Source organism: Danio rerio, chromosome 20, assembly GCF_049306965.1.
Source record: "Danio rerio strain Tuebingen ecotype United States chromosome 20, GRCz12tu, whole genome shotgun sequence".
Lineage (NCBI taxonomy): Eukaryota > Metazoa > Chordata > Actinopteri > Cypriniformes > Danionidae > Danio > Danio rerio.
Genome location: NC_133195.1, coordinates 55,867,765 through 55,895,666, shown reverse-complemented (window position 1 = coordinate 55,895,666; position 27,902 = coordinate 55,867,765). Strand labels below are relative to the sequence as shown.

The 27,902-nt window shown below is 38.9% G+C and overlaps 5 protein-coding genes across 18 annotated transcripts in view; 1 reads left to right on the top strand and 4 right to left on the bottom strand.

Annotated features, from left to right (window-relative positions):
- Nucleotides 1–19,917, bottom strand: part of si:ch211-221n20.8 — a 142,370-nt gene extending 122,453 nt beyond the window's left edge. For 3 of the 4 annotated variants that reach the window (XR_012395322.1, XR_012395323.1, XR_012395324.1), the window contains exons 1-8: nucleotides 19,849–19,917; nucleotides 18,254–18,362; nucleotides 16,044–16,104; nucleotides 14,948–15,073; nucleotides 8,938–9,078; nucleotides 8,491–8,616; nucleotides 6,030–6,152; nucleotides 5,735–5,857 (exon numbers count right to left, since the gene is read on the bottom strand). Coding sequence is in view for 1 of the 4 variants with exons in the window: in NM_001424158.1 (NP_001411087.1) it covers nucleotides 5,735–5,857; nucleotides 6,030–6,152; nucleotides 8,491–8,616; nucleotides 8,938–9,078; nucleotides 14,948–15,073; nucleotides 16,044–16,104; nucleotides 18,254–18,361 (808 nt within the window). In the remaining 3 variants the exon portion in view is untranslated. The remainder of the gene's footprint in view (nucleotides 1–5,734; nucleotides 5,858–6,029; nucleotides 6,153–8,490; nucleotides 8,617–8,937; nucleotides 9,079–14,947; nucleotides 15,074–16,043; nucleotides 16,105–18,253; nucleotides 18,363–19,848) is intronic. The other variant, NM_001424158.1, reaches the window with a different exon arrangement.
- Nucleotides 1–27,902, bottom strand: part of arhgap39 (Rho GTPase activating protein 39) — a 297,088-nt gene that overhangs the window by 31,477 nt on the left and 237,709 nt on the right. The gene's annotated exons all lie outside the window — the stretch shown is intronic.
- pycr3 (pyrroline-5-carboxylate reductase 3) overlaps nucleotides 1–27,902 on the bottom strand; it is a 547,472-nt gene that overhangs the window by 472,068 nt on the left and 47,502 nt on the right. The window lies entirely within an intron of this gene.
- On the top strand, nucleotides 6–3,462 carry LOC101885094 (uncharacterized). 3 transcript variants are annotated; one of them, XM_073933823.1, is made up of 4 exons: nucleotides 6–225; nucleotides 759–1,924; nucleotides 2,197–2,343; nucleotides 2,540–3,462. In XM_073933823.1, exons 2-4 carry the CDS (start codon nucleotides 1,882–1,884, stop codon nucleotides 3,427–3,429), a joined length of 1,080 nt encoding a protein of 359 aa, XP_073789924.1. In that variant the 5' UTR covers nucleotides 6–225; nucleotides 759–1,881; the 3' UTR covers nucleotides 3,430–3,462. The 3 variants fall into 3 exon arrangements, with proteins under 3 accessions (XP_073789924.1, XP_068071815.1, XP_068071816.1); XM_068215714.1 differs by lacking the exon at nucleotides 759–1,924; XM_068215715.2 differs by having other exon boundaries at nucleotides 6–1,924.
- The window catches only part of eef1db (eukaryotic translation elongation factor 1 delta b (guanine nucleotide exchange protein)), a 36,460-nt gene continuing 30,365 nt past the window's right edge, over nucleotides 21,808–27,902 (bottom strand). For all 8 annotated transcript variants that reach the window (NM_001161414.1, NM_001030147.2, XM_005160918.5 and 5 more), the window contains one exon: nucleotides 21,808–21,925. In NM_001161414.1, coding sequence (NP_001154886.1) covers nucleotides 21,887–21,925 — 39 coding nt within the window. In that variant the 3' untranslated portion in view covers nucleotides 21,808–21,886. The remainder of the gene's footprint in view (nucleotides 21,926–27,902) is intronic.

Sequence of the window (27,902 nt, the reverse complement as noted above, 5' to 3'; positions counted from 1 at the left end):
GCGTCAGTTTGATTTGGTGTTCAGTGGTGTAGATGCTTTTTGACAGTCAGCGAACAGTCATGCGTTTTCAGTCAAAAATACAGCGTTTACAGCACGATATGGATTACAATATACTGGAGAGAATGATTACACGAGATTCACCAGAGTTCAGGAGCCGCGGTCGCGCTGGAGGAGCGTCCGAACAGAGAGCTTCATCTGCGGCCGTCGTGGAGAACCAGACAGCAGGTAAGAGCACAGCAGCACACCGGTGGAAATATACTGTATTATTTTATATATATGTAGTACATTTACTATAGGACATGAAGTAGACTTCCTGATGTAAATACTGCAGTGTTTTTGATATTTACTACAGTAAATCACAGTGATGTGGTAAATCTATTCTGTTATACACTTACTGTGGTAAAGTAGATAATATACTGTATGAACTACAAGACAAATTACGACAGAAATCTCAAATGTCAACATCAATGATGTTTATGTATATAAAATGATATAATATCATTATCCTAATTCATATTTTCACTAAATGTGAAGCACAATTATACAAATACACAGTTTTAATTAATAATGTGATCATATTTTACTCAATATTATATGTTTGAGAATGTAGAAGTTAAAATAAACAATAATAAAATATAAAACTTCATATTATGAAATATAAGTTGTATATTGAACAGCTCTACAGTATATATTACTACAGTAATTGTTCTTGTTATACTGTATGTGTGATAACTTTTACATTTTTGGTGTGGCTACAGTAAGGAGATACGGCTGTTGAGGGTGTTTTAGCCTTCATAACCTTTAATAAATGGAATGTTTTGGTGTATTTGATATTTCAGTGTGAATGCAGTCAGAATCAGTGTGTGTTAAAAAGATAAAAGACTAAACAATTTAACTCTGTCATAATTCACACTGAAACACGGCTCTTTTAAAATATCATGAGTTATTCACATTTATCAGTTCACTGCCGTTCTTTAGTATCGAATCACAATCAGTTTTATTGCCAAGTGTGCTTCACACACACAGGAATTTGTTTTGGCTACAGAAGCTTCTAGTGTATGTAAATTGACAACACAAAATCAATATGAAAAATAGATGATAAACATTAAACAGAGATGCAGTTAGTCCAAAAGATCTGAATGTTGAGTTGTATGTACAGATTTGTTATAAATATACAGGTTATAAGGTGCTGTGTACAAATGCGTATGAGAAAGTGTTGCATTGTATATTGTTATAAGTATAGTATGTAAGTGTAAATACTACAAACTAAATACTAGAGTAAATGCTGTAATATAATACAGTCTACTAGTTTACTGTAGCAACTTGTAAAATATACTACAGTAATAATTACTACAGTTTATTATTTGTATTATTTCCTGATTTGTAAGTCGCTTTGGATAAAAGCGTCGGCTAAATGACTAAATGTAAATGTAAATTATGCTGAAGATGTTTATTAATAGTACTATTATTATTGTACTGTAAAGCTGGTCTTATTGGCCACTAGGGGTGCTACAATACTGACTTAAATGATTTGGTTTGGTTTTAGGTCATGGATTCAGTTCAGTTTTTGATATGTTCAGTAAAAAAAAAAACACACATATATATATATAAAATGTAAAAAATGACAAGTAAAATAAAATACTGAATGAATACAATAAAGCAAAGATGATACTAAAATTAGCATAGGCTCATTCTGAAGACGTAGCTCTATATACATTACTGATAAATGATGTATCCAGAAGTACGTGTGGCTGCATTTTGTCTCTGAAAATAACGCTATGGTATGACGCCGTTCCTTTACGCGTCTACAAGCTGACCGCTTACCTCCGTGTGGACGGCTTTACTACTTTACGTCGGCAGACTTGTGATGCAGGGACCACGATGACGCGGTTCGAGTCCGGTGAAGAACGGTTCCAGAAAGCAGGTAATGTCTAACCCTACTCCAACTCTAAACCCAACCGTCACAGTAATGTAAAAACAGATCTGGATCTGGAGTCTTCAATATAAGTATAGCTGATTAACCATGTGGATGGATGATATAATCCTTCTGAGCCTACCAGTCAGCACAGAAGGCCCCTATAATAACGCTCATTAAATGAAGTGATAACATTCAAAGTGGGTGGTGATGTGCAGCCGCTGGTTGTTGTGCTACTGACCCGTTATCTGTACTTTCTAAATGTTTTTTCATTTTTTTAGAGATGCAAAGACGAGGACGGAGGAAGACAGGCGTTCTTTCATTCTTCCGGAAAATGGGAAGAGCTATCCATAAGCTTTGCTGTATGGATGCAGCAGCAACATCTATAGTGGACCACACTGACCCATCTGGTAGCGCTCGTGCTGTCGGTAAGCAGCGAAACAGAAGGATTAGGAAAGACATGAGTTGTGGTTTTAGCTGATTATAGTAATTGAAATGAAGCACAGATTAAAATATTGTAGAATTGTTTATTATTCTGCTTATTACATGGCTATAGGCATGTGCTATTAGTTGAATTGGTTGTTATCAGGGAATAACACCTTGTAATGTATTCTCTCTCTTCAGCCTCAGAATCGAGAGAACGGACTAGAAAGATCTACCTCAAGAAAGATTGCAGCAAAGTCATCTTGAGAATCGTCAAGGGCACCCCAGGGTCCCCGGATCCGTGTGGGGTCTGTGTTGTCTCCATTGACGTGGACCAACCTGGGATCTCCAGTGTGTCTGTTGACCCGGGACCTAATGGATTCTACTCGGATTCTTTTAGTCCGGGTCCACCTGGAGTCCTCCGCTTGTCCCTCGTCCTATGTCCATCTGGGGTGTTCAGTGTGTCTCTTAATGCTCGTCCATCTCGAGGCTGCAGGGTGTCTGTTGATCCCGGTTCGTCTGGGTTCTTCAGTGTGTCCTCTTATCCGGGTGCGTCTCGGGACTTCAGTGTATCTGGTAACCCGGATGCCTCTGGAGGCTGCAGGCTGTCTGTGGATACGGGTCTGTTTGGGGGCTGCGCAGTGTCTGCTGCTCCGGGTCCGTCTGATTGCGGCATGTCTGCTGCTCCGGGTCCGTCTGATTGCGGCATGTCAGCTGCTCCGGGTCCGTCTGATTGCAGCATGGCTGCTGATCCGGGTTCGTCTGATTGCAGCATGGCTGCTGATCCGGGTCCGTCTGATTGCGGCATGTCTGCTTATCCGGGTCCGTCTGGTTGCACCAAGCCTGCTGCTCCGGGACCGTCTGGTTGCACTATTCCTGCTGATCCGGGTCCGTCTGGTTGCACAACGTCTGCTGCTCCGGGTCCGGCTCCTCACTGGTGGATCAGCAGTTCCAGCCCGCCAAGCAACAGAACCAATCAGATGGCGGTGATCCAGTATTCAGAAGGCTTCATAACGCCGGCAGACCTGACTCTCTATGTGTTGTGTGTTGTTGTAATTCTTTTATTGCATGTAGTGTTTGTCTGCATCTGAACTGTAATAAATTGTGTTTGAATACACTTGAAACTGTGGTACAAAGCTCTTTTATTATGTGTGTTGATGATTTTATTTGTATTTTTATGTGTTTTGTGCTCTGGACATGCGTAATTCTCCTAATACTTTTTAAAATATATTGTATTTATTCAGCCTCATCACATAGTGGCAAGCTTAGTGCAGCGTCACACATCTTAAAGCATAAATAACAAGGAAAATATTAGAGATAATATGAACACAGACATAAAATAAGGAAATAATCATGTAGAAATATTAATAAAAACATATTAATGATTATTAATTTTATGACTTATTATGACGTATCTATCTATCTATCTATCCATCCATCCATCCATCCATCCATCTATCTATCTATCTATGTCTATCCAGCTTTTCATCCACTTATCTGTTTATCTATTCATCCATGAATCTATCAATCTATTATTTTATCTATTTTTATGTCCACATATATATCACAAAAATAATAATAAATATACAATTTATTATATAAACATACAGTCATGAGTAAAATGTCATAATGCAATAATTATCTTTCTAAAATTAGATAATATTTATTGACAGTTGTCTAAAGAGCTCACTATCAACTCACAACAGCAGATTTGATTATAATAATCCCATAATCATTAGTACTGCTAACTTATTGCACTTAAAATACCTGCTGTATGATTAACATGTTAATGGCAGGAGAGAACAAGCACATTTATCAGGCTTATACTATTACAAATCAATTAATAAATCAATAAAGAATACCCAGTTATACTGACACACCAGTTACACATCCCAGATCGAGGACTAGTCAAGCAGATTATATGGATAAACCGGTGATGTGAAGTGCCATCAGCTTTCAGTGGATTTTTCACATATTTCTGAAAGTCATTTCTCTTATATTTTGATTAGGAACCTGTCCAGATGATCCAGATCTGGATTGTTGTGCTGTACATTTGTTTGGTGCTGGTTTGATTTGATGGGTAGCTTATTTTCTCTCAATCTTTAAGTTATAAATATGACACTGCTGCTTCAATTTGTTGAAAAACATGAACAAAACACACACTTTCACATTCAGTACGTGACGAAGACTGTGGAAAACACTGCAGAGGCTGTACGTTTGGTCTGTAATCAGCAAATTAAGAGGTACTGCTAAGAGTAAACGATTGTCTGTATATTTATTGAACACTATTCTACATTGTAAGAAAACACTCCAGGATTGCATTTAATTTCTGTAAAGATTTCCTTTTTCATCTCTGCATCATCGACGTGTACTCATCATCATATACTCGCATACTATGATGTCAGCTTGTAACTCACTGTCATGCATTTAATGGTTTCCCCCATTAAAGTGTGTGTTAACCGTGTGTTGTGTGCTCTGGACATGCGTAATTCTCCTAATACTTTTTAAAATATATTGTATTTATTCAGCCTCATCACATAGTGTCAAGCTTAGTGCAGCGTCACACATCTTAAAGCATACAAAACAAGGAAAATATTAGAGATAATATGAACACAGACATAAAATAAGGCAGTGGCGCAGTGGGTAGCACGTTCGCCTCACAGCAAGAAGGTCGCTGGGTCGCTGGTTCGAACCTTGGCTCAGTTGGCGTTTCTGTGTGGAGTTTGCATGTTCTCCCTGCCTTCGCGTGGGTTTCCTCCGGGTGCTCCGGTTTCCCCCACTGTCCAAAGACATGCGGTACAGGTGAATTGGGTAGGCTAAAATTGTCTGTAGTGTATGAGAGTGAGTGTGAATGTGTGTGTGGATGTTTCCTAGAGATAGGTTGCGGCTGGAAGGGCATCCACTGCGTAAAAACTTGCTGGATAAGTTGGCGGTTCATTCCGCTGTGGCGACCCCGCATTAATAAAGGGACTAAGCCGACAAGAAAAGGAATGTATTATGACTTATTATGCCACTTTATACAAGATGTAAAATAAGTCTCTTATGTCTCTTTTCTACACCATCATCCTTACTATCATCACTGTCATCACTACCATCAAAATCACTACCATCATCATCATCATCACATCACACCATTAACATCATCATCAACATCCTACTCATCACCACCATGACCATCCTCATCGTCAAGATCACTACAATGACTATCCTCGTCACCTTCATCGCAACCACCATCATCATCATCACCGTCATCACTATCATCATCATCATCATGACCATTATAGCTACCATCACAATTATCCCCATCGCCCTCATCATCACCATCATTGCTATCATCACCTTCATCATCATCATGATTCAGACAGGATGGATGTGTAATCTGGATGTCAGACTGACCGTAGCAGGCGTGTCCGTCTCCGCTGTATCCCTGATGACACTGGCAGAAGTATGAGCCCATGATGTTCCCACAGCGAGCGTTGACGTCACAGCCGTGATCCCCGGACAAGCACTCATTTATGTCTGTGAGCAAACCAGAAATCGGATTCAGTGTTTTCCTCAGGACTCAGCACATGTGGGTGTTCACGCTTTTGACATTGACGTAATCAAACAATGTTTACAAATTTCTGTAACAGCTTTTCTCAAACCATTTTCATCGAATGTTTACATGCACGTCTGCGTGTGTGTTACTCACCTGTGCAGTGTGTGCCATTGCCACGGTAACCACGCTGACACACACACCTGTAACTGCCTAGTGTGTTTTCACAGTCTCCTCGACCGTCACACAGGTGTGGCTGCTCCACACACTCATCCACATCTGCGTGCACATCATGCAGGGTGAACATAGTTTAGATGCTACCTTAACATGTAAGAAAGCCTATACAAAGCACCAGACAGACAGACAGACAGACAGACGGACGGACGGACGGACGGACGGACGGACGGACGGACGGACGGACGGACGGACGGACGGACGGACGGACGGACGGACGGACGGACGGACGGACGGACAGACAGACAGACAGACAGACAGACAGACAGACAGACAGACAGACAGACAGACAGACAGACAGACAGACAGACAGACAGACAGACAGACAGATAGATAGATAGATAGATAGATAGATAGATAGATAGATAGATAGATAGATAGATAGATAGATAGATAGATAGATAGATAGATTGGATGGATGGATAGATAGATAGATAAATAGAGATGGATGGATGGATGTATGGATAGATAGATAGATAGACAGACAGACAGACAGACAGACAGACAGACATACGGATAGATAGATAGATAGATAGATAGATAGATAGATAGATAGATAGATAGATAGATAGATAGATAGATAGATAGATAGATAGATAGATAGATAGATAGATAGATAGATTGGATGGATGGATAGATAGATAGATAAATAGAGATGGATGGATGGATGTATGGATAGATAGATAGATAGATAGACAGACAGACAGACAGACAGACATACGGATAGATAGATAGATAGATAGATAGATAGATAGATAGATAGACAGATAGATAGATAGATAGATAGATAGAGATGGATGGATGGATGGATAGATAGAGATGGATGGATGGATGGATAGACAGACAGACAGACATACATACGGATAGATAGATAGATAGATAGATAGATAGATAGATAGATAGATAGAGATGGATGGATGGATGGATGGATGGATGGATGGATGGATGGATGGATGGATGGATGGATGGATAGATAGAAAGACAGACAGACAGACAGACATACGGATAGATGGATAGATAGATAGAAAGATAGATAGATAGATAGATAGACAGACAGACAGACAGACAGACAGACATACGGATAGATAGATAGATAGATAGACAGACAGATAGACAGACAGACATACGGATAGATAGATAGATAGATAGATAGATAGATAGATAGATAGATAGATAGATAGATAGATAGATAGATAGATAGATAGATAGGGATGGATGGATGGATGGATGGATGGATGGATGAATGGATAGATAGATAGATAAATAGAGATGGACGGACGGACGGACGGACGGACGGACGGACGGACGGACGGACAGACAGACAGATAGATAGATAGATAGACAGACAGACAGACAGACAGACAGACAGACATACGGATAGATAGATAGATAGATAGATAGATAGATAGATAGATAGATAGATAGATAGATAGATAGATAGATAGATAGATAGATAGATAGATAGATAGATAGATAAATAGAGACGGACGGACGGACGGACGGACGGACGGACGGACGGACGGACGGACAGACAGACAGACAGATAGATAGATAGATAGATTGGATGGATGGATAGATAGATAGATAAATAGAGATGGATGGATGGATGTATGGATAGATAGATAGATAGATAGACAGACAGACAGACAGACAGACAGACATACGGATAGATAGATAGATAGATAGATAGATAGATAGATAGATAGATAGATAGATAGATAGATAGATAGATAGAGATGGATGGATGGATGGATGGATAGATAGAGATGGATGGATGGATGGATGGATAGACAGACAGACAGACAGACAGACATACATACGGATAGATAGATAGATAGATAGATAGATAGATAGATAGATAGATAGATAGATAGATAGATAGATAGAGATGGATGGATGGATGGATGGATGATGGATGGATGGATGGATGGATGGATGGATAGAAAGACAGACAGACAGACAGACATACGGATAGATAGATAGATAGATAGATAGATAGATAGATAGACAGACAGACAGACAGACAGACAGACAGACAGACAGACATACGGATAGATAGATAGATAGACAGACAGACAGATAGACAGACAGACAAACATACGGATAGATAGATAGATAAATAGAGATGGACGGACGGACGGACGGACGGACGGACGGACGGACGGACGGACAGACAGACAGATAGATAGATAGACAGACAGACAGACAGACAGACAGACAGACATACGGATAGATAGATAGATAGATAGATAGATAGATAGATAGATAGATAGATAGGGATGGATGGATAGACAGACAGACAGATAGATAGATAGACAGACAGACAGATAGATAGATAGATAGATAGACAGACAGACAGACGGAAAGACAGAGGGATTCCCACCGACACACGCCGTTCGCTCCTCTCTGAATCCATCCAGACACACACACGTGTAGCTTCCGGCTGTGTTCACACACACGTTCCCCAGCTCCCTCCGGCAGCGCTCCTCAAAATTACACTCGTCAATGTCTGTGGAGACAGAAGAGTGTGTGAACATTCTGCTCAATCTCACACCACGACCAAACTACAGAAACACAAAAAACACACTACACACACATACGTACAAACACACACACACACACACACATATATATATAGCCTAAAGAGGACACGTTACTGAACTTATACACAAATACACAAAACACAAAAATACACAGACACACACTCACAAATACACAAAAGTACACATACATAAACGCACACACGCATGCATACAAACTCGCACAAAAATACACAGACAGACAAATACACAAAAACACACACACACTCATACACACACACAGAACGCACCGACACAGTTCTGGCCATCGAGCGCCAGCACGAACCCCTCTGGACAGGAGCAGCTGAAAGATCCCGGTGTGTTTTTACACTCGGCTCCACTTCCACATGCCTGCAGACCTGTCACTGAGGCCAACACACACTCATCCACATCTACAACACACGGACACATGCACACACACACGTTTGTTTTTGTGAAAAGTGGGGACATTACATAGACTTCCATTCATTTTATCAGTCCAAACCGTATATAGTATTGCCCTCACCCCACCCCACCCCTAAACCCAACCATCGCAGGAGTCTGTGTGCAGCTTTACTCTCTGATTAAACTCATCCTGCAGGATTCATAAGCATTTTGAGAAACGAGGACGTCACCAATGTCCTTATATTTCACCTCCTTTTTGTTAACCTGTGTCATACCCATGTCATTATACAGATTTATGTCCTGATATGTCACAAAATAATAAAGCCCTTTTATTATCAATCATCAAGTTCTTACACCACGAGGAGCTAACGAATATTTCACAAATGATCTGCCACCAGTCGGTTATCTGGAGACTAACTACACTTCCTAAATTCAGTTGTTAATTGGCTATTTAACTATAACAAATCTTGATATACATCAAATCTTTTATGCAGACATAAAGCGGGGGGAAATAAGCATTGAGCATGTTGTCATGTTTTTTCCTGGCAATACTATCTCTAAAGGAGCTATCGACGTGGAATTGAAGCAGATTTACGAGAATACAAACATAAAAATGAAATGAAACAAATATTGATGCATCTGTGGGTCTCGTCTGTCAAATCTGAGCTTTATTTTGCATTCTCTATTGGATTCGAGTCAGGTAATTGGCTGGGCCATTCTACAGCTTGATTTTCTTTCATCTGAGAGTCTCCTTGGCTGTGTTTTGGATCATTGTCTTGCTGAAATGTCCACCCTGGGTTCATCTTCATCCTCCTGCTGATGTAGATGTTGGACTGAAGCAGCTGATATTCATTTACACTGAGAAAGGGCAGAGGCTAAAATAATAAACCTGACCTTGCTAGCTGCTGCTTGGTTGGATCGTATTTTTGTCTGTTTGTTCTTCGTCGTCCACTGCATCACTTCCTCTTTTTTTTTTCACTTTTATTATTAATATCACAACTATTTGGCCGTTTAAAGAAACTTCTCGCACTCAGCTGCTGTGACTTTTTGCAACTGTACACAGCGGTGACAAAGAGGAGGCAAAACAAGGGCAATCGCCATCATCTGGACAGGAGTGGGAATTACAGTTAGCTACAAAATACAATAGATCACCCTCAGCATAATCCATCAAACTGACGGATCACCTTCAGATTTTTCCATCACTGCTGAAACAAGTCTGTCAATGATGGAAAATATTCAGTTAACGCGACCTCTGATATATATATATATATATATCTATCTCTCTCTCTCTCTCTCTCTCTCTCTCTCTCTATATTTATATGTCAAGTTTTTAGTTTAACTTAGTTCACTAAACATACACATTTGTATCTCAAACAAAAAAATAATAAGCAACGCATGGACATTGTAACGGGGGTCCTACCTTAAACTTCAAGTAGGCAATGTTTTACTTTTTGTTCGCGTGCCAGACTAAATAAAACGGTCAATATTACCAATTTAATTTTAGCCAGAGAGCTATAAGCCATGGACTACAACTATACTAAACATAACCAACAAAATGCACTATAACAGTCTCCGGCATCATCTGGGCCCGGTTTTTCAAAAGATTTAATCCGGATAAAATTGATCCGGATTTAGTAATCCTGTTTTTGCAATGCGTGATCACGTAATCCAGCTTACTTTTTGAGCCAGTTTTTCAAAGCAACATTACCAGTGTTAATTTACCAGTGCTCAATCACAATGTAGATGGATAGATAGACCTATGTAAAGAGCAACAAGTAGAACAGCCAGTGTGGGGTCAATATAACTTTATTTTTATTTGAAATGAAAACCAAGAAAATTTTATAAATAATAATTATAATAATAAATAATAAAAGCAAGAAAAAACCCCACCCCATCCTCTTCCAGCAGTCCGCTCATCTGAGATCTGCAACACTGTACATTGAGGATATTTATAATAAGTTTCAAATATAGATGTATTGAATAAAAAAAAAGACAATGTTGAAACCTCCACAATAATGTCAGACTTCCTCATCTGATGTGGAGGGAGCAGCTTGTCTGAGCGTATTCTTTAGGAGGCAGATCTCAAGTGTGGTCTTGGTTTGCTGCAGTTTGGTCAGAGTCAGCTGTTCCTCTGCCAGATGAAGCTGAACTTCTGTCTCTTTTTGCAATTGTTGAAAGTGATTTACAAAATCAGGTATTGCCATTCTTTGTTATTCTGTAATCATTGCATACATCACTAATAAATATTCTAAACACAAAAATATTTTCCATTGTGATGAATATATATATCAATTAGTAACAGAATACAATGTATTGTTTTTGGTCAATTTTGACAGCTGTTTGGGGGATTATTTTATGAGGCCAAACTCTTTCTATTTTGCTGTAGGCCTATACTGAAAGGCTGAATACGTTAAAGGGCCATGAAACCCCCTCGTTTCAGCAGGGTGTTTTCACACCTCTACTTTGGAAAAAGTCAGAAAAGTGGGCGTGTCCAGCTCTGTTTAGGGGGGAGTGTCGGAGGAAGAAAAGAGGCTTGGTGTGGGAGTGTCTATTTGGGCGCGCTGAATTTCAGAGTCAAAACACACACCCACAGCGGACAATGTGACTGTGTTTACATGGACATCTGTAGTCGAATTATTTGCCAGATTATTAAATGGTGGACTTTAACTGCAGTTTGGCTCTTTCATTCAGGGAATTCATTAATGTCCCTCCCAACAAACGAGAAATTTGATTCGAGGAGCTGCTCTAAGCGTGTATTTTTCATGCAATGTTTGATACCGCACGGCGAATGAGAGAAAAAAAAACTCTGCATTTCCCGGAAACTTAGATGCACACGGCAGGTAGCGTCAGAAAGCCGCGTGTGTTATTCCGGTCACAAAATCCAACACGAGGTTATAGTTTGGTTGTAACTGTTAGTGCTAACTATTGCACTCGGTGCAATAGTTTGTTTGATACGAATAAAATACGAACTGAATAAACAAAGAGCACTGGTCACTCACTTACCAAATCTGTAGAGACAGGACAATCACCAGCAACTAGAGCCGCGTCTTTATTAAGAGGAGACTACAAGCGAATCCGGATCTCAGCGTTTGCAGATGAGAACAGCTCTCAGGTAAACAATAATCCTCCTTAGACACGTAAGTTATTGTTGTCGAGCGTCGCGTACACTGTTAATCCACACGTGACTCCAGCTGAGCTCTCACAGAGAGAAAATGAAAACGAAACTTAACTGCAGCAAACTATAAGAGCAACACTTCACGCTTGTTTTGCCAACACAACGTGGCGTCTTTGCCGTCTACACTGTGACAGTAATGAATATTAATGAAGTTGCACAATAGAGCGCGCTGATTGGTTTGACCCAAGCTTTACTCATGCATTAATGCATCACACTGTAAGACGTAATAAGACTCACTCTGGCACAGACGTCCAGTCTGCACGCTGGAATACACGCTATGATCTCATGACCGTGACGCAGCTTCAAAAATTTGTTTCAAACAGGAAGTACGAATTTGCTTGAAATAACGCAAAAACAACCAATTTACACTTTTTAGTGAAATATAGGTGTCCTGATAGTGTTTTTAGCAGTGTGGGACACATATACCACTGTCAACAGCTCAACACATGTGTTTTGGTGTTTCGTGACCCTTTAAAGCCTATACTCACTATAGCCTGACAGATGAACAAATAAAATTAAAACCTTATGAATAAATAGTATATCTCGTAAGATACTGCATGATCCAAATATAGTTTTATTCAATAATTTTTTTAAGTTTTCATTACATTTTGGGCATGAAATCCACGCTAAATCCACCCTTCTGATGGGATCAGTTTAATCCAGGTTTTTTGGATCAAAGTGATCCAAATACTACAAAAAAGGTCTGAAAAACCCAAACTTAAGGTTTGATATGGATCAAAACCAAGATTGGATTACGTGATCTAATCCGATTATGTAATCCGTTTTTTCTTTTTAAAAACCCATTTTCAAGATTTGCTCCAATCCCTTATCCAAAATCCTAGTGGATTACTTTTGAAAAACCGGGCCCTGGTGGATTACTTTTGAAAAACCGGGCCCTGGTGGATTACTTTTGAAAAACCGGGCCCTGGTGGATTACTTTTGAAAAACCGGGCCCTGGTTATTATGGAGCCGTTTTGACAGGAGCAGTGATGTTTATGGCGCATCCAAGCAATTATATCTCAGGATTCATTTTATTTGTCTTACAAATGCTACAAACAAAAACACGGTCTGTTTCCTCGCTACTCCTGCCAGCTGATCACCCATCACCTGCGTGCCCTTACGTAAGCAGGCGAGCTGACCAGACATGAAGGTGGAGTAAATCCATATCATTAAACCACTCGATCCCTGACACAGAATAATACTTTATAATATTATTAATCCTAATCAATCATGCAACAAATGAACTAATAAATTAAAAATATCACAAATGACTCCAACATACACAAAAGATGCACACAAATTCACCAAATGAGTACGTATTGAAATATTTATATTTTCCATCACTGAAATGTCACAACCAAAATTAAAAATAAACAGTTTTATGAATATATCATGATCAATTTATACCACACCCAAAGAAAATGTACCCACTGAAATAATAATAATAATAATAATTGGCTCGTTTGACTCATGCTAGCAAACAGAACTTCCTATATGCTACACATGCTAGCAGTGACTAGCTACATGCTAATATTTACTAGCCAAGTACTGTAACTTGCTTGAAATGCTTACTAAGTATAAACATTTGATCAACCATGTATGTGAGGCTTGCCTAGTAACCACCCAGGTTACCCTAGCAACTTCCTAGCAACCACCCAAATTACCCTAGCGACCACCTAGCAACCACCTAGCAATGGCCTAGTAATGCCTTAGTAAGTGCCTAGCGACCACTCAGGACACCCTAGCAACCGCCTAGCAACGCCTTAGCAACCACTCAGAACACCCTAGCAACCGCCTAGCAACCACTTAGGACGCCTAGCAACACCTTAGCAACCACCTAGCAACCACTTAGGACCCCTTAGCAACCGCCTAGCAACACCTTAGCAACCACTCAGAACACCCTAGCAACTGCCTAGCAACACCTTAGCAACCACCTAGCAACCACTTAGGACACCTTAGCAACCGCCTAGCAACACCTTTGCAACCACTCAGAACACCCTAGCAACTGGCTAGCAACACCTTAGCAACCACTTACCAACCACTCAGAACACCCTAGCAACCGCCTAGCAATGCCTTAGCAGCTACCTAGCAACCACTCAGAACACCCTAGCAACTGCCTAGCAATGCTTAAGAAACCACTCAGAACACCATAACAACCACCTAGCAACAGCCTAGCAACCACCTAGCAACTGCTTAGGACAACCTTAGCAACCACCTAGCAACCACTCAGAACACCCTAGCAACTGCCTAGCAACACCTTAGCAACCATCTTGCAACTGCTCAGAGCACCCTAGCGCTGTTGCTAGCATCATGCTAGCTACATGCTAATCATGTTAGCATGATGCCAGAACCTCGATTAGCATGTTGTTGCTTTTTGGCCAGTACGGTGATGCATTTTACCCCATCGATTTGCCACGCAAACCCCATTCACATTTTCTTTAGGAAATGTACAATTCTACTACATGAAGGACAACCAGGGAGCATGTCATCAGTATACAAAAACAAACCCCAAAAAATTTACACCCCTCACAATCATTGGCTCTCCCCGATTGCCACAACATTTAAAGACAAACAAAAACCTTTGTACACTTATCCAAAACTTTACCCTTTTAAAGAGCATCTGTTGTGTACTTTGATGCAGTAAAAACTCTATGATGACAATAAAAGATGATCAGAAAGACAGCAGATGATCAGATGCTGACCTGTGCAGCCGTCGGTGCTCATCAGGAAACCCCGGTGGCAGCGGCACACGAATGACCCAGGTGTGTTTGTGCAGTTGGCATGGAAACCGCAGGGCCCTGGGTCACCCAGACGACACTCATCGATATCTGCGAGATTTCAAACAGCATTTCAGTCAGTTATTAATATGCATTCATTCATTTTATTTTCAGCTTAGTCCCTTTATTAATCAGGGGTCGCCACAGCGGAGTGAACCGCCAACTTATCCAGCACACGTTTTACGTAGCGGATGCCCTTCCAGCTGCAGCCCATCTCTGGAAAACATCCACTCATTCACAAACGTACACTGCAGACAATTTTAGCTTACCCAAAGTCCCCTGTACCACATGTTTTTGGACTGTGGGGGAAACCGGAGCACCCGGAGGAAACCCATACGAACGCAGGGAGAACATGCAAACTCCACACAGAAATGCCAACTCACCCAGCCGAGGCTCAAACCAGTAACCTTCTTGCTGCCAGGCGATCGTGTTACCCATTGTGCCACCGTGACGCCTATTTATTAATATTCATTATTATAATCTATGCAAATTATATAAGATATTCATCTAACGTTTACTAATAATGAAGATCTGAATGTGTGTGTGTGTGTGTGTGTGTGTAAGCCTTCGAGAGTGGCCAAAAGCCCTTACAAATATAGCAACACTAAAACATATAATAAAATAAATACATATAGAGTGACTCTGTGGTTAGCACTGTGGCCTCACAGTAAGAAGGTCGCTGGTTCGAGTCCCGGCTGGGTCAGTTGGCATTTCTGTTTGAAGTTTGCATGTTCTCCCCCACAGTCCAAACACATGTGCTATAGGGGAACTGATGAACTAAATTGGCCGTAGTCTATGAGTGTGTGTGTGAATGAGTGCGTATGAGTGTTTCCCAGTACTGGGTTGCAGCTGGAAGGGCATCCGCTGTGTAAAACATATGCTGGAATAGATGGCGGTTCATTCCGCTGTGGCGACCCTGATTAATAAAGAGACTAAGCTGAAGAAAAATTAATGAAGTACATGCAGATACAGTAGCTGTACAAGTGTGTGTGTGTGTGTGTGTGTGTGTGTGTGTTTTGACCTGGTAATGAAGCTTTGTTTGTAGTATCACTCATATTGCTGGCAATGAATGTAACTTCATTCTAAAAGCAAACACACATCATAGACAAAACATTTAATAATAAACCTAATACACAATAAAAGACTTTTAAATCACGTCTTAAGACCCATCTTTTTAAGCAGGCTTTTACTTAACAATTTTTATATCATGTTTTTATTACGTTCTTTTATATTCGCTATTGTGTTTTAACTTGTTTGGTCAATGATTGCTTATAGTAATGTTTAATTTGTTTAGCATGTCTGCTGATGCTTATTGTAAGGCAACCTTGGGTGTCTAGAAAGGCGCCATTTACAAATAAAAGGAATTATTATTAAAACACAATGGGCCCTATCATACACCCGGCGCAGTGTGGCGCAAGGCGTGGCGCAATAGTCTTTTGGTAGTTTCAGCTTGGCGCAAGAGTGGTTTTGAGGCGTTGTGCTACGCTGTTTAAATAGCAAATGCATTAGCGCTCATTTGTGCGCCCATCGGCGTTCTGCTCTAAAAAGGAAGGCGTTCTGAGGCGGACCGCTGGCGCGTTGCTATTTTAAGAAACTATAATAGATTTTTCAATAGACCAAAACAAACCCGGTCTAAACTCCAGCGCAGAGTTGCGCCTCGCTTACACACTGCTTAATACACACAAGAGAGCAATAGACAAATATCTTTACATATGAAAAAAATGTAAATATTAAGGATATATATAGGATATAATAAGAATAGATATAGAATATAAATATAAAGGATTAAAATATTACAAAACATTATTTTCTAGCCTACATAAATATGAAAAATCACTGCTTTTATGTCTTCTTCATCTCGGGAGGCTTTTTCAGTTCATTCATAACAATTTGCTTTTGTATAATGTTATTATTATTAGCAGTATTATTTATTATATCCATATTTATATTTGTTTTATTAAAAACAAGCTTAGATTTGTCCACCTGTCAGGTTTTAGATCATATGGGGCACAGCATGTGTTTTAGGATATAACTCAGGTTTTTGAGCACATTTTGTTATTATTGTTCATTTATTCGTTTGCTGGAAATTAGAACTGAATTTAGAAATAGTTTTGAAACACATATATTACATAATGTATACATACTCACTGTGTACAAAAAGATCGTGATGGTTTATTGTTGGTATGTTGTTTACATGAAGAAATCTGTGTTACAAGTTAAATAAATTCTAATAAACAGTTATATTTTGAATTTAAATAGTTTTTGTCTTGCGTTTACATTAATCTTACATTTGAATGTAAGATTAATCGCGATAATTTTTTTTTCAAAAAGTGTGATTAATTAGTTAATTTTTTTAAAATCGATTGACAGCACTAATATAAATATGATATCTACATATTATATAAATAGACACACATATGAATTTACTATGATTTTTATTTAAAAATTATACTTTTTCTAGAATACAAATTATATATAAATGCAAATGTTTTGGTTTTGTATTTTTTTACAATTTTAAATTTATGTATAAATTCACACTATACACAGCGAGTATACATACATTATGTAAATACAAACTTTTATTTTGGATGTGATTAATCATGATTAATAATTTGACAGCACTAGTTTAGATATTAAGATCATGCAGAATATTTACTTTATAAATAGTTACTTTAAAAATGCTAATTACTTTAATATAAGTTAGTATAAATAAACTAATAAACAACCAAAATCTTAATATTACAAGGGATTTGCTACTTAAGCTGTGTGTTAACAGTGTAATCGTTGCCATATTTTTAAATTACACAAAGGTTTTTTGTAAATAGACTGATTTAAATAGCTTTATTATTTAAATTCATTATGACATTTAAATAACCTAAAATAAAAACAAGACTTTATAATAATAATAATAATACATTTTATTTATGATGCATGAACACAACCAAAACAACAACAAAAAAAAAAAAACGATATTGCAGAAAATCAAAGTAATAAATCACATCCCAATCATCAGCAAGAAAAGCAATAAATAAGCTAGAGTGCTAAATCACTAGTTATATGCTTTACTAAAAAGATGAGACTTCGTTGACTTTCTTTAGTGTCAGGGCATCTTCGTAACAGGGGATTTAGGATGCAAACACACTTATTTATCATAAAATCATTGATATAATGCATTTTTGAAAGGCAAGTAATACTGTAGCGCATTTTTTAAAAAAAGCATGTTTTTCTTACCTGGCCTGTATTTTCCAGTGTGTCTGTGTATCTGAGAACTTCTTGTTGAGCGGCGAGAGCCACAAACAGCATGAGAAACACTGACAGAGTCCACCAGACCGACACCATCCTGAACACATGAACATCACATCAATGTCTACACAAACACTAGGTAGGGCCCATAAAACACACTTCAAAGACAAGAGAATGTAGACAAAGAGAGCTGCAGGTCTGGGGGTCGAGCTGATGATGTCAAGCCCAGACATGAAGGCTACAGTCATCATCATTCTGCGGGAAAATCTCTCTCACACACACACACATTCCCACACACAAACCTACAAAAAAATCACTCGTCATTAACATAAATAACACTTTCCCTACTGAAAAAACAAGCTTAAACCAGCCTAGGCTGGTTGGCTGGTTTAAGCTGGTCGACCAGGCTGGTTTAAGAGGGGTTTTGGCCATTTCCAGGATGGTTTCAGCCCATCCAAAACCAGCTATGTCCAGCTTAACCAGGCTGGTCAAGCTGGATTTAGCTGGTCAAATGGCTGGAAACCAGCCTGAAAATGACCAAAACCCATCTAAAACCAGGCTGGTCAACCAGCTAAAAACAGCCAACCAGCCTAGGCTGGTTTAAGCTGGATTTTTCAGCAAGTTTAGTATAATAAATACTATATTTGAATTAAGTACTTGAATTAATCTGTTTGTGGTGATTCTACAGATGTGACGCTAACACAGCTATATAAACAAATAGACTATTTAAAGTATGTAAACAAACGACCCAATACTGTAGTTTTCGACAACTGTACTTTAAGGTATATTACACAACAATACACCAGTTTACTGTGGTAAAACTAAAATATACTACAGTAATGCTACAGTATGCTGTAACGTTAGCACTCTAACAAAGTGTAAACACTACAATATATATATATATATGTATGTATATATATATATATATGTGTATATATATATATATATATATATATATATATATATGTATATATATATATATATATATATATATATATATATATATATATATATATATATATATATATATATATATATAGTCGAATACAGTTTACTATAGTATGGTTCAAAAACCCTGTAATATTTTATCATATGGCATGTCAATCAAAGTTATTTTAAGTGATATATCAAACTTAACAAAAACCAAAACAGAGCATTATATTCCTTATATTCCCTGCTGAAAACAAAACAGAGAAAAATATCCCAGAATGGTGTTAATAGATATATCGGAATCGGTAACGTTGTGTTGGTTTTAATGAAAACTGTATTGGTCTCTTAAGATATTTTCCTTCTTTATAGTCATCTTAAAACCAAACAACATTAATGGAATAAGTCTCAAAACACACTAAAAACCATTAATATGTACTGTTTTTGATGGTTTAAACTGGATGTTGTGTGGTTTTAGATGTGTTATCGAAGCCATTGTTTTCCTCATTGACGTTACACTGCATTATCGTTGCTTTCGTGAGGTGATTTGCAAAGTACAAACAACACAAATCATCAACAAACAACATACAGAAAAACATGCCATAAAAGAAAGAGTCAAAATCTAATTTATAAATGAGTTCAGCTGAAAAACTCACCTGTAATAACGGAGACCGGAGCAGCACAACAGATCCCAGCGCTTTCTGATGCTAAACGGCTCTTTAACTGACTTAGGAATCGCGACTCCCGTTGAATCCCAAAATGACTCCTATGCTTGAGTTCACAAAGGGCAAAATAACGTTGTATTCTAGTTAAAATATATTACATCGATCTTTTACATTGCTTTTAGTATCTCAAGGCACAAAAACTTACAGCAAATTTGCTAGTGATTTGAATCGATTGATTTGTTCATTTTACTGAATCGAATACACGAGAAAAGAGTCACTCTCCTGAATCACTCCCACTGCGTGAAAATGATTGCACATCCTGCGATTTAACTCTTTCCTCGCCAGACAATCACTGACAAATTGTTATGTAAACCACATTAAAACCTTAAATAAATACTGTTTCTATACTTTAATGAACCTGCTGTGGTAACACATCTAAATATAAACAAAATCACCAATACTTTTCATACTACAATACACCAGTGTAGCAAAAATGAAGGTATACTATATTTATCAGGGCTTATCAGTCTACTAATTAATATTACAGTATGCTTTTGCAATCCTTTTGTTGAAAAAAAAAAACTACACTGCATAATATACATTTTACTATAGTTTGGTTCAAAAACACATATTTGTGATAAATTACTATAGTATTTAAGATCACTCCAAAATTAAGAACAGGACCACTCCTGTCAGCTAAGAACAGGAAACTGAGGCTACAATCCACACAGACTCACCAAAACTGGACAATAGAAGATTGGAGAAACGTTGCCTGCTCTGATGAGTCTCCATTTCTGCTGACACATTCGGATGGTCGGGTCAGAATTTGGCCTCAACAACATGAAAGCATGGATCATCCTGCCTTGTGTCAGCGGTTCAGGCTGGTGGTGGTGTAATGGTGTGGGGGAGATTTTCTTGGCACACTTTGGGTCCATTAGTACCAATTGAGCATCAACGCCACAGCCTACCTGAGTATTGCTGCTGACCATGTCCATCCCTTCATGAGCACAGTGTCTCCATCTTCTGATGGCTGCTTCTAGCAGGATAACACAGCATGTCATAAAGCGTGAATCATCTCAGACTGGTTTCTTGAACATGACAATGAGTTCACTGTAATCAAATGGCCTCCACGGTCACCAGAGCTCAATCCAATAGAGCAGCTTTGGGATGTGGTGGAACGGGAGATTTGCATCATGGATGTGCAGCCGACAAATCTGCAGCAACTGTGTGATGCTATCATGTCAATATGGAGCAAAACCTCTGAGGAATATTTCTAGTACCATGTTGAATCTCTGCCATGAAGGATTAAGGCAGCTCTGAAGGCAAAAGTGGTCCAACTCAAAACTAGTAAAGTTTACCTAATAAAGTGGCCGGTGAATTCATATATATATATATATATATATATATATATATATATATATATATATATATATATATATATATATATATATATATATACACACACACACACACACACACACACACATATGTATGTATTTATATATACAGTACATACATGCACACATATACAACACACACACACACACACATATACATCAATACATACACATATCTTCTTTTATTTTATGTTATTATTATTAACAGAAGATAAACTCATAAGGGTTAAGAGCAACTTGAGGGTTAGAAAATGGGGAGTTTGTTGTAATTTTGGGGTGAACTGACCCTTTAAACCACAGGTGTCAAACTCAGTTCCAAAAGGGCCGCAGCTCTGCACAGTTTAGTTCCAATCCTAATTAAACACACCTGATCAAACTAATTGAGTCCTTCAGGCTTGTTTGAAACCTACAGGTAAGTGTGTTGGAGCAGGGTTGGAACTAAACTGTGCAGGGCTTCAGCCCTCCAGGAATTGAGTTTGACACCCCTGGTTTAAACACTTGCATAATAAACATGTGGAGTAGGTGAAGATAAAGGAAATTACCAAGACAAAAACACATTTCAAGATCTTTTATTAACCGATATTCATCCAGCAGCAGTAGCATGTGAGTGTTTACATGTGTGTGTGTGTGTGTTAGATCTTGTTGAACGCCGCAACATCCACACTCTGAACCTGTAAGACACAAAACAAATCAGATCAAGCTTCAGGTGACACTGGAACAGTGCGCTTGCAGCTTTAGTCAGCATGTGGGCACACAGCTGGGTAATAACAGATTATATCTAATCATTCAGACGACATAATCAGACTCCAATAAAATTAAGTACTTTTTAAAACACTCATAATCAGACTAGTTATTATTGTATCCAAAACAAGCTCATTGGGTCTCGGGAGGGAGATTGGACTGGGGTTTGAGTCCGGCAAAGGACAGCTGCTTCACCTAAAAGCTGACTAACAGTTTTCGCCATTTTACTTATGTACATTACTAACTTGCGCTGTACATCTATCAAAACCATGCGTTTGCCCTCGGGCTCTATAAAAACACTCAACGTCACTTGAATACGCCCCTCCCACTGATTAGCATAGGCTTTGCATACATGTTGACGTTGAAAATGAAATCGAAAATGAAAACTGAAATAAAAGTGTCAATAAAAGGACAACTTAAATGTACATTTTCACTTGAATTGTGTCACTATTATAGACATTAATAGTAATTATTAATTAATTTTAATGTTAATATTAACATTAATAACACGCTTTGTAAAAATAGTGTTTGCATTTTATTTTTTAGTTTGGCTTTTCATTTTGAGGCGGAAATGCAGTGAAAATTAAATGTTAAATCGGCAGCTTCATTTTGATTATCGATTTGACAGGGACGACGTGTTGTCTCAGTGAAAATGAAACAATTTCATTTTTATTTTCAATTTTGGCAGATATTTAGCAAACAGTGTTTGAAAATGAAATTGTTAATCTGATTTTTGTTTTAATTTCCAATGTTTGTTTGATTTATTTAAAATTGGCAGGATTTACCTTCCATAGTATTCAGCTTATTTGTAAATCCACAAGAGGCCGCTGTGTATATTACTGCTAACATTAACGCATTTCTTTCCGGTCAGATATATATTATAATATTATATCATATTATTATATAATTAACCTTTTAAATGTTGCCATTTCTTGTAAATCCACAAGAGGTCGCTGTGTATATTACAGCCAATATTTACGTATTTCTTCCCGGTCACATATACATATATATATATATATGGACTCGAAATGAACCTTTTTTCTTGGTAACACCGGTGCTCTTAACTTCAAAAATGTAGGCGCACCAGAGACAAAATTTTGTCGCAACCACCAAAAATGATGAGCACAGTTACTACACGTTTTATATTAACAGATTCTATATTATATTAACATGCTAATCACAACTAACAAATAAACAAAACTCTGCATTTTCATTTCATTTTATGTTTATTTGAGGACATTTAACTAGGTTAATTAGCTTTACTAGGTAAGTTAGTGTAATTAGGCAAGCCATTGGACAACAGTGTTTTTTTCTGTAGCCAATTTAGTAAAAATAATTTCTTAAGGGGCTATTAATATTGACTTTAAATAATTAATTTGGTTTAAAATATGTTAAAAAAACCTCTTGTGTTACTGTTATTGTGTGAAATCAGGCTCATTGGAGATTTGTTCCCAGGGCTGCATTTCTATGAACTGACAAATATGTACCCTGGACTACATTGCTTTGCAGTTTTTGTTTTCATAAATCTACTAGAGGACGCCGTGTGCATTTCTGATAACCCCAAACACCTTATGCTGCGTTCACACCAGACACAGAACGCACGTCAAGCGCGAGTGATTTACATGTTAAGTCAATGCAAACGTGTGAATTGACATCCTGCGGCGCGATACGCGTGAATGTATCGCTCGAGTTCGAAAATCTGAACTTCAGCGGATATTCGCGCCGCGTTAACCAATCAGGAGCGTGCTCTTGTGGGGGTGTGATTGTGACGTATCGCCTGTTGTGGGTGTCCCAGGGGAAATCCTCCAGCCGACACCGACAAGAAGTTCATCAAACTGGGCTTGGCTCAGTCAGAAGCACACTGAAAGCCTCCGTCATCCAGGTTCAGTTTCTGGAGGAGTTTATGAGCTTACAGAGCTAGGTGCACCTCTGAAAGGATTTAGTGGACTCAGACACGACCCTAAACGTATCAACGCTATTTTTCAGTCGGATTTGACACGCAAATGAAGCGGATTTGACATGCGAATGAATCAGATTTGACACGCGAATGAATCGGATTTGACACGCGAATGAATCGGATTTGACACGCGAATGAATCGGATTTGACACGCGAATGAATCGGATTTGACACGCGAATGAATCGGATTTGACGGGCGAATGAATCGGATTTGACGGGCAAATGAATCGGATTTGACGGGCAAATGAATCGGATTTGACGCACGAATGAAGCGGATTTGACGCGCGAATGAATCGGATTTGACACGCGAATGAAGCGGATTTGACACGCGAATGAAGCGGATTTGACATGCGAATGAAGCGGATTTGACGCGCAAATGAAGCGGATTTGACACGCGAATGAAGCGGATTTGACGCGCAAATGAATCGGATTTGACACGCAAATGAAGCGGATTTGACACGCAAATGAAGCGGATTTGACGCGCAAATGAAGCGGATTTGACACGCGAATGAAGCGGATTTGACGCGCAAATGAAGCGGATTTGACACGCAAATGAAGCGGATTTGACACGCAAATGAAGCGGATTTGACGCGCAAATGAAGCGGATTTGACACGCGAATGAAGCGGATTTGACGCGCAAATGAAGCGGATTTGACGCGCGAATGAATCGGATTTGACACGCGAATGAATCGGATTTGACGCACGAATGAAGCGGATTTGACGCGCGAATGAAGTGGATTGACGCGTGAATGAATCGGATTTGACACGCGAATGAATCGGATTTGACACGCGAATGAAGCGGATTTGATCTAATCATTCATAAGCTCATTGGGTCTCGGGAGGGAGATTGGACTGGGGTTTGAGTCCGGCAAAGGACAGCTGCTTCACCTAAAAGCTGACTAACAGTTTTCGCCATTTTACTTATGTACATTACTAACTTGCGCTGTACATCTATCAAAACCATGCGTTTGCCCTCGGGCTCTATAAAAACACTCAACGTCACTTGAATACGCCCCTCCCACTGATTAGCATAGGCTTTGCATACATGTTGACGTTGAAAATGAAATCGAAAATGAAAACTGAAATAAAAGTGTCAATAAAAGGACAACTTAAATGTACATTTTCACTTGAATTGTGTCACTATTATAGACATTAATAGTAATTATTAATTAATTTTAATGTTAATATTAACATTAATAACACGCTTTGTAAAAATAGTGTTTGCATTTTATTTTTTAGTTTGGCTTTTCATTTTGAGGCGGAAATGCAGTGAAAATTAAATGTTAAATCGGCAGCTTCATTTTGATTATCGATTTGACAGGGACGACGTGTTGTCTCAGTGAAAATGAAACAATTTCATTTTTATTTTCAATTTTGGCAGATATTTAGCAAACAGTGTTTGAAAATGAAATTGTTAATCTGATTTTTGTTTTAATTTCCAATGTTTGTTTGATTTATTTAAAATTGGCAGGATTTACCTTCCATAGTATTCAGCTTATTTGTAAATCCACAAGAGGCCGCTGTGTATATTACTGCTAACATTAACGCATTTCTTTCCGGTCAGATATATATTATAATATTATATCATATTATTATATAATTAACCTTTTAAATGTTGCCATTTCTTGTAAATCCACAAGAGGTCGCTGTGTATATTACAGCCAATATTTACGTATTTCTTCCCGGTCACATATACATATATATATATATATGGACTCGAAATGAACCTTTTTTCTTGGTAACACCGGTGCTCTTAACTTCAAAAATGTAGGCGCACCAGAGACAAAATTTTGTCGCAACCACCAAAAATGATGAGCACAGTTACTACACGTTTTATATTAACAGATTCTATATTATATTAACATGCTAATCACAACTAACAAATAAACAAAACTCTGCATTTTCATTTCATTTTATGTTTATTTGAGGACATTTAACTAGGTTAATTAGCTTTACTAGGTAAGTTAGTGTAATTAGGCAAGCCATTGGACAACAGTGTTTTTTTCTGTAGCCAATTTAGTAAAAATAATTTCTTAAGGGGCTATTAATATTGACTTTAAATAATTAATTTGGTTTAAAATATGTTAAAAAAACCTCTTGTGTTACTGTTATTGTGTGAAATCAGGCTCATTGGAGATTTGTTCCCAGGGCTGCATTTCTATGAACTGACAAATATGTACCCTGGACTACATTGCTTTGCAGTTTTTGTTTTCATAAATCTACTAGAGGACGCCGTGTGCATTTCTGATAACCCCAAACACCTTATGCTGCGTTCACACCAGACACAGAACGCACGTCAAGCGCGAGTGATTTACATGTTAAGTCAATGCAAACGTGTGAATTGACATCCTGCGGCGCGATACGCGTGAATGTATCGCTCGAGTTCGAAAATCTGAACTTCAGCGGATATTCGCGCCGCGTTAACCAATCAGGAGCGTGCTCTTGTGGGGGTGTGATTGTGACGTATCGCCTGTTGTGGGTGTCCCAGGGGAAATCCTCCAGCCGACACCGACAAGAAGTTCATCAAACTGGGCTTGGCTCAGTCAGAAGCACACTGAAAGCCTCCGTCATCCAGGTTCAGTTTCTGGAGGAGTTTATGAGCTTACAGAGCTAGGTGCACCTCTGAAAGGATTTAGTGGACTCAGACACGACCCTAAACGTATCAACGCTATTTTTCAGTCGGATTTGACACGCAAATGAAGCGGATTTGACATGCGAATGAATCAGATTTGACACGCGAATGAATCGGATTTGACACGCGAATGAATCGGATTTGACACGCGAATGAATCGGATTTGACACGCGAATGAATCGGATTTGACACGCGAATGAATCGGATTTGACGGGCGAATGAATCGGATTTGACGGGCAAATGAATCGGATTTGACGGGCAAATGAATCGGATTTGACGCACGAATGAAGCGGATTTGACGCGCGAATGAATCGGATTTGACACGCGAATGAAGCGGATTTGACACGCGAATGAAGCGGATTTGACATGCGAATGAAGCGGATTTGACGCGCAAATGAAGCGGATTTGACACGCGAATGAAGCGGATTTGACGCGCAAATGAATCGGATTTGACACGCAAATGAAGCGGATTTGACACGCAAATGAAGCGGATTTGACGCGCAAATGAAGCGGATTTGACACGCGAATGAAGCGGATTTGACGCGCAAATGAAGCGGATTTGACACGCAAATGAAGCGGATTTGACACGCAAATGAAGCGGATTTGACGCGCAAATGAAGCGGATTTGACACGCGAATGAAGCGGATTTGACGCGCAAATGAAGCGGATTTGACGCGCGAATGAATCGGATTTGACACGCGAATGAATCGGATTTGACGCACGAATGAAGCGGATTTGACGCGCGAATGAAGTGGATTGACGCGTGAATGAATCGGATTTGACACGCGAATGAATCGGATTTGACACGCGAATGAAGCGGATTTGACGCGCAAATGAAGCGGATTTGACACGCGAATGAAGCGGATTTGACGCGCAAATGAAGCGGATTTGACGCGAGAATGAATCGGATTTGACACGCGAATGAAGCGGATTTGACACGTGAATGAATCAGATTTGACGCGCGAATGAAGCGGATTTGACACGCGAATGAAACGGGGTTTGACGCGCAAATTAAACGTTCATGCGGCTATTTACCCGCGAATAGAACGTTCCGCGTCTGGTGTGAGCACAGCATTACTGGGGCACGTTTTCTCATATGTTGCCATTTCTTGTAAATCCACAAGAGGCCGCTGTGTATATTACTGCCAATATTAACGTATTTGTTCCCGGTCACACACACATATACATTATATATATATATCAGAGTTTAAGGGTGCTTTCACACCTACACTTTTGTTTCAGAACGTGTCTCGTTTGCCCAGTTAGCGCGGTTCGATTGGCATATGTGAACAGGGCAATCGCGCTCTGTTCCGCGCCA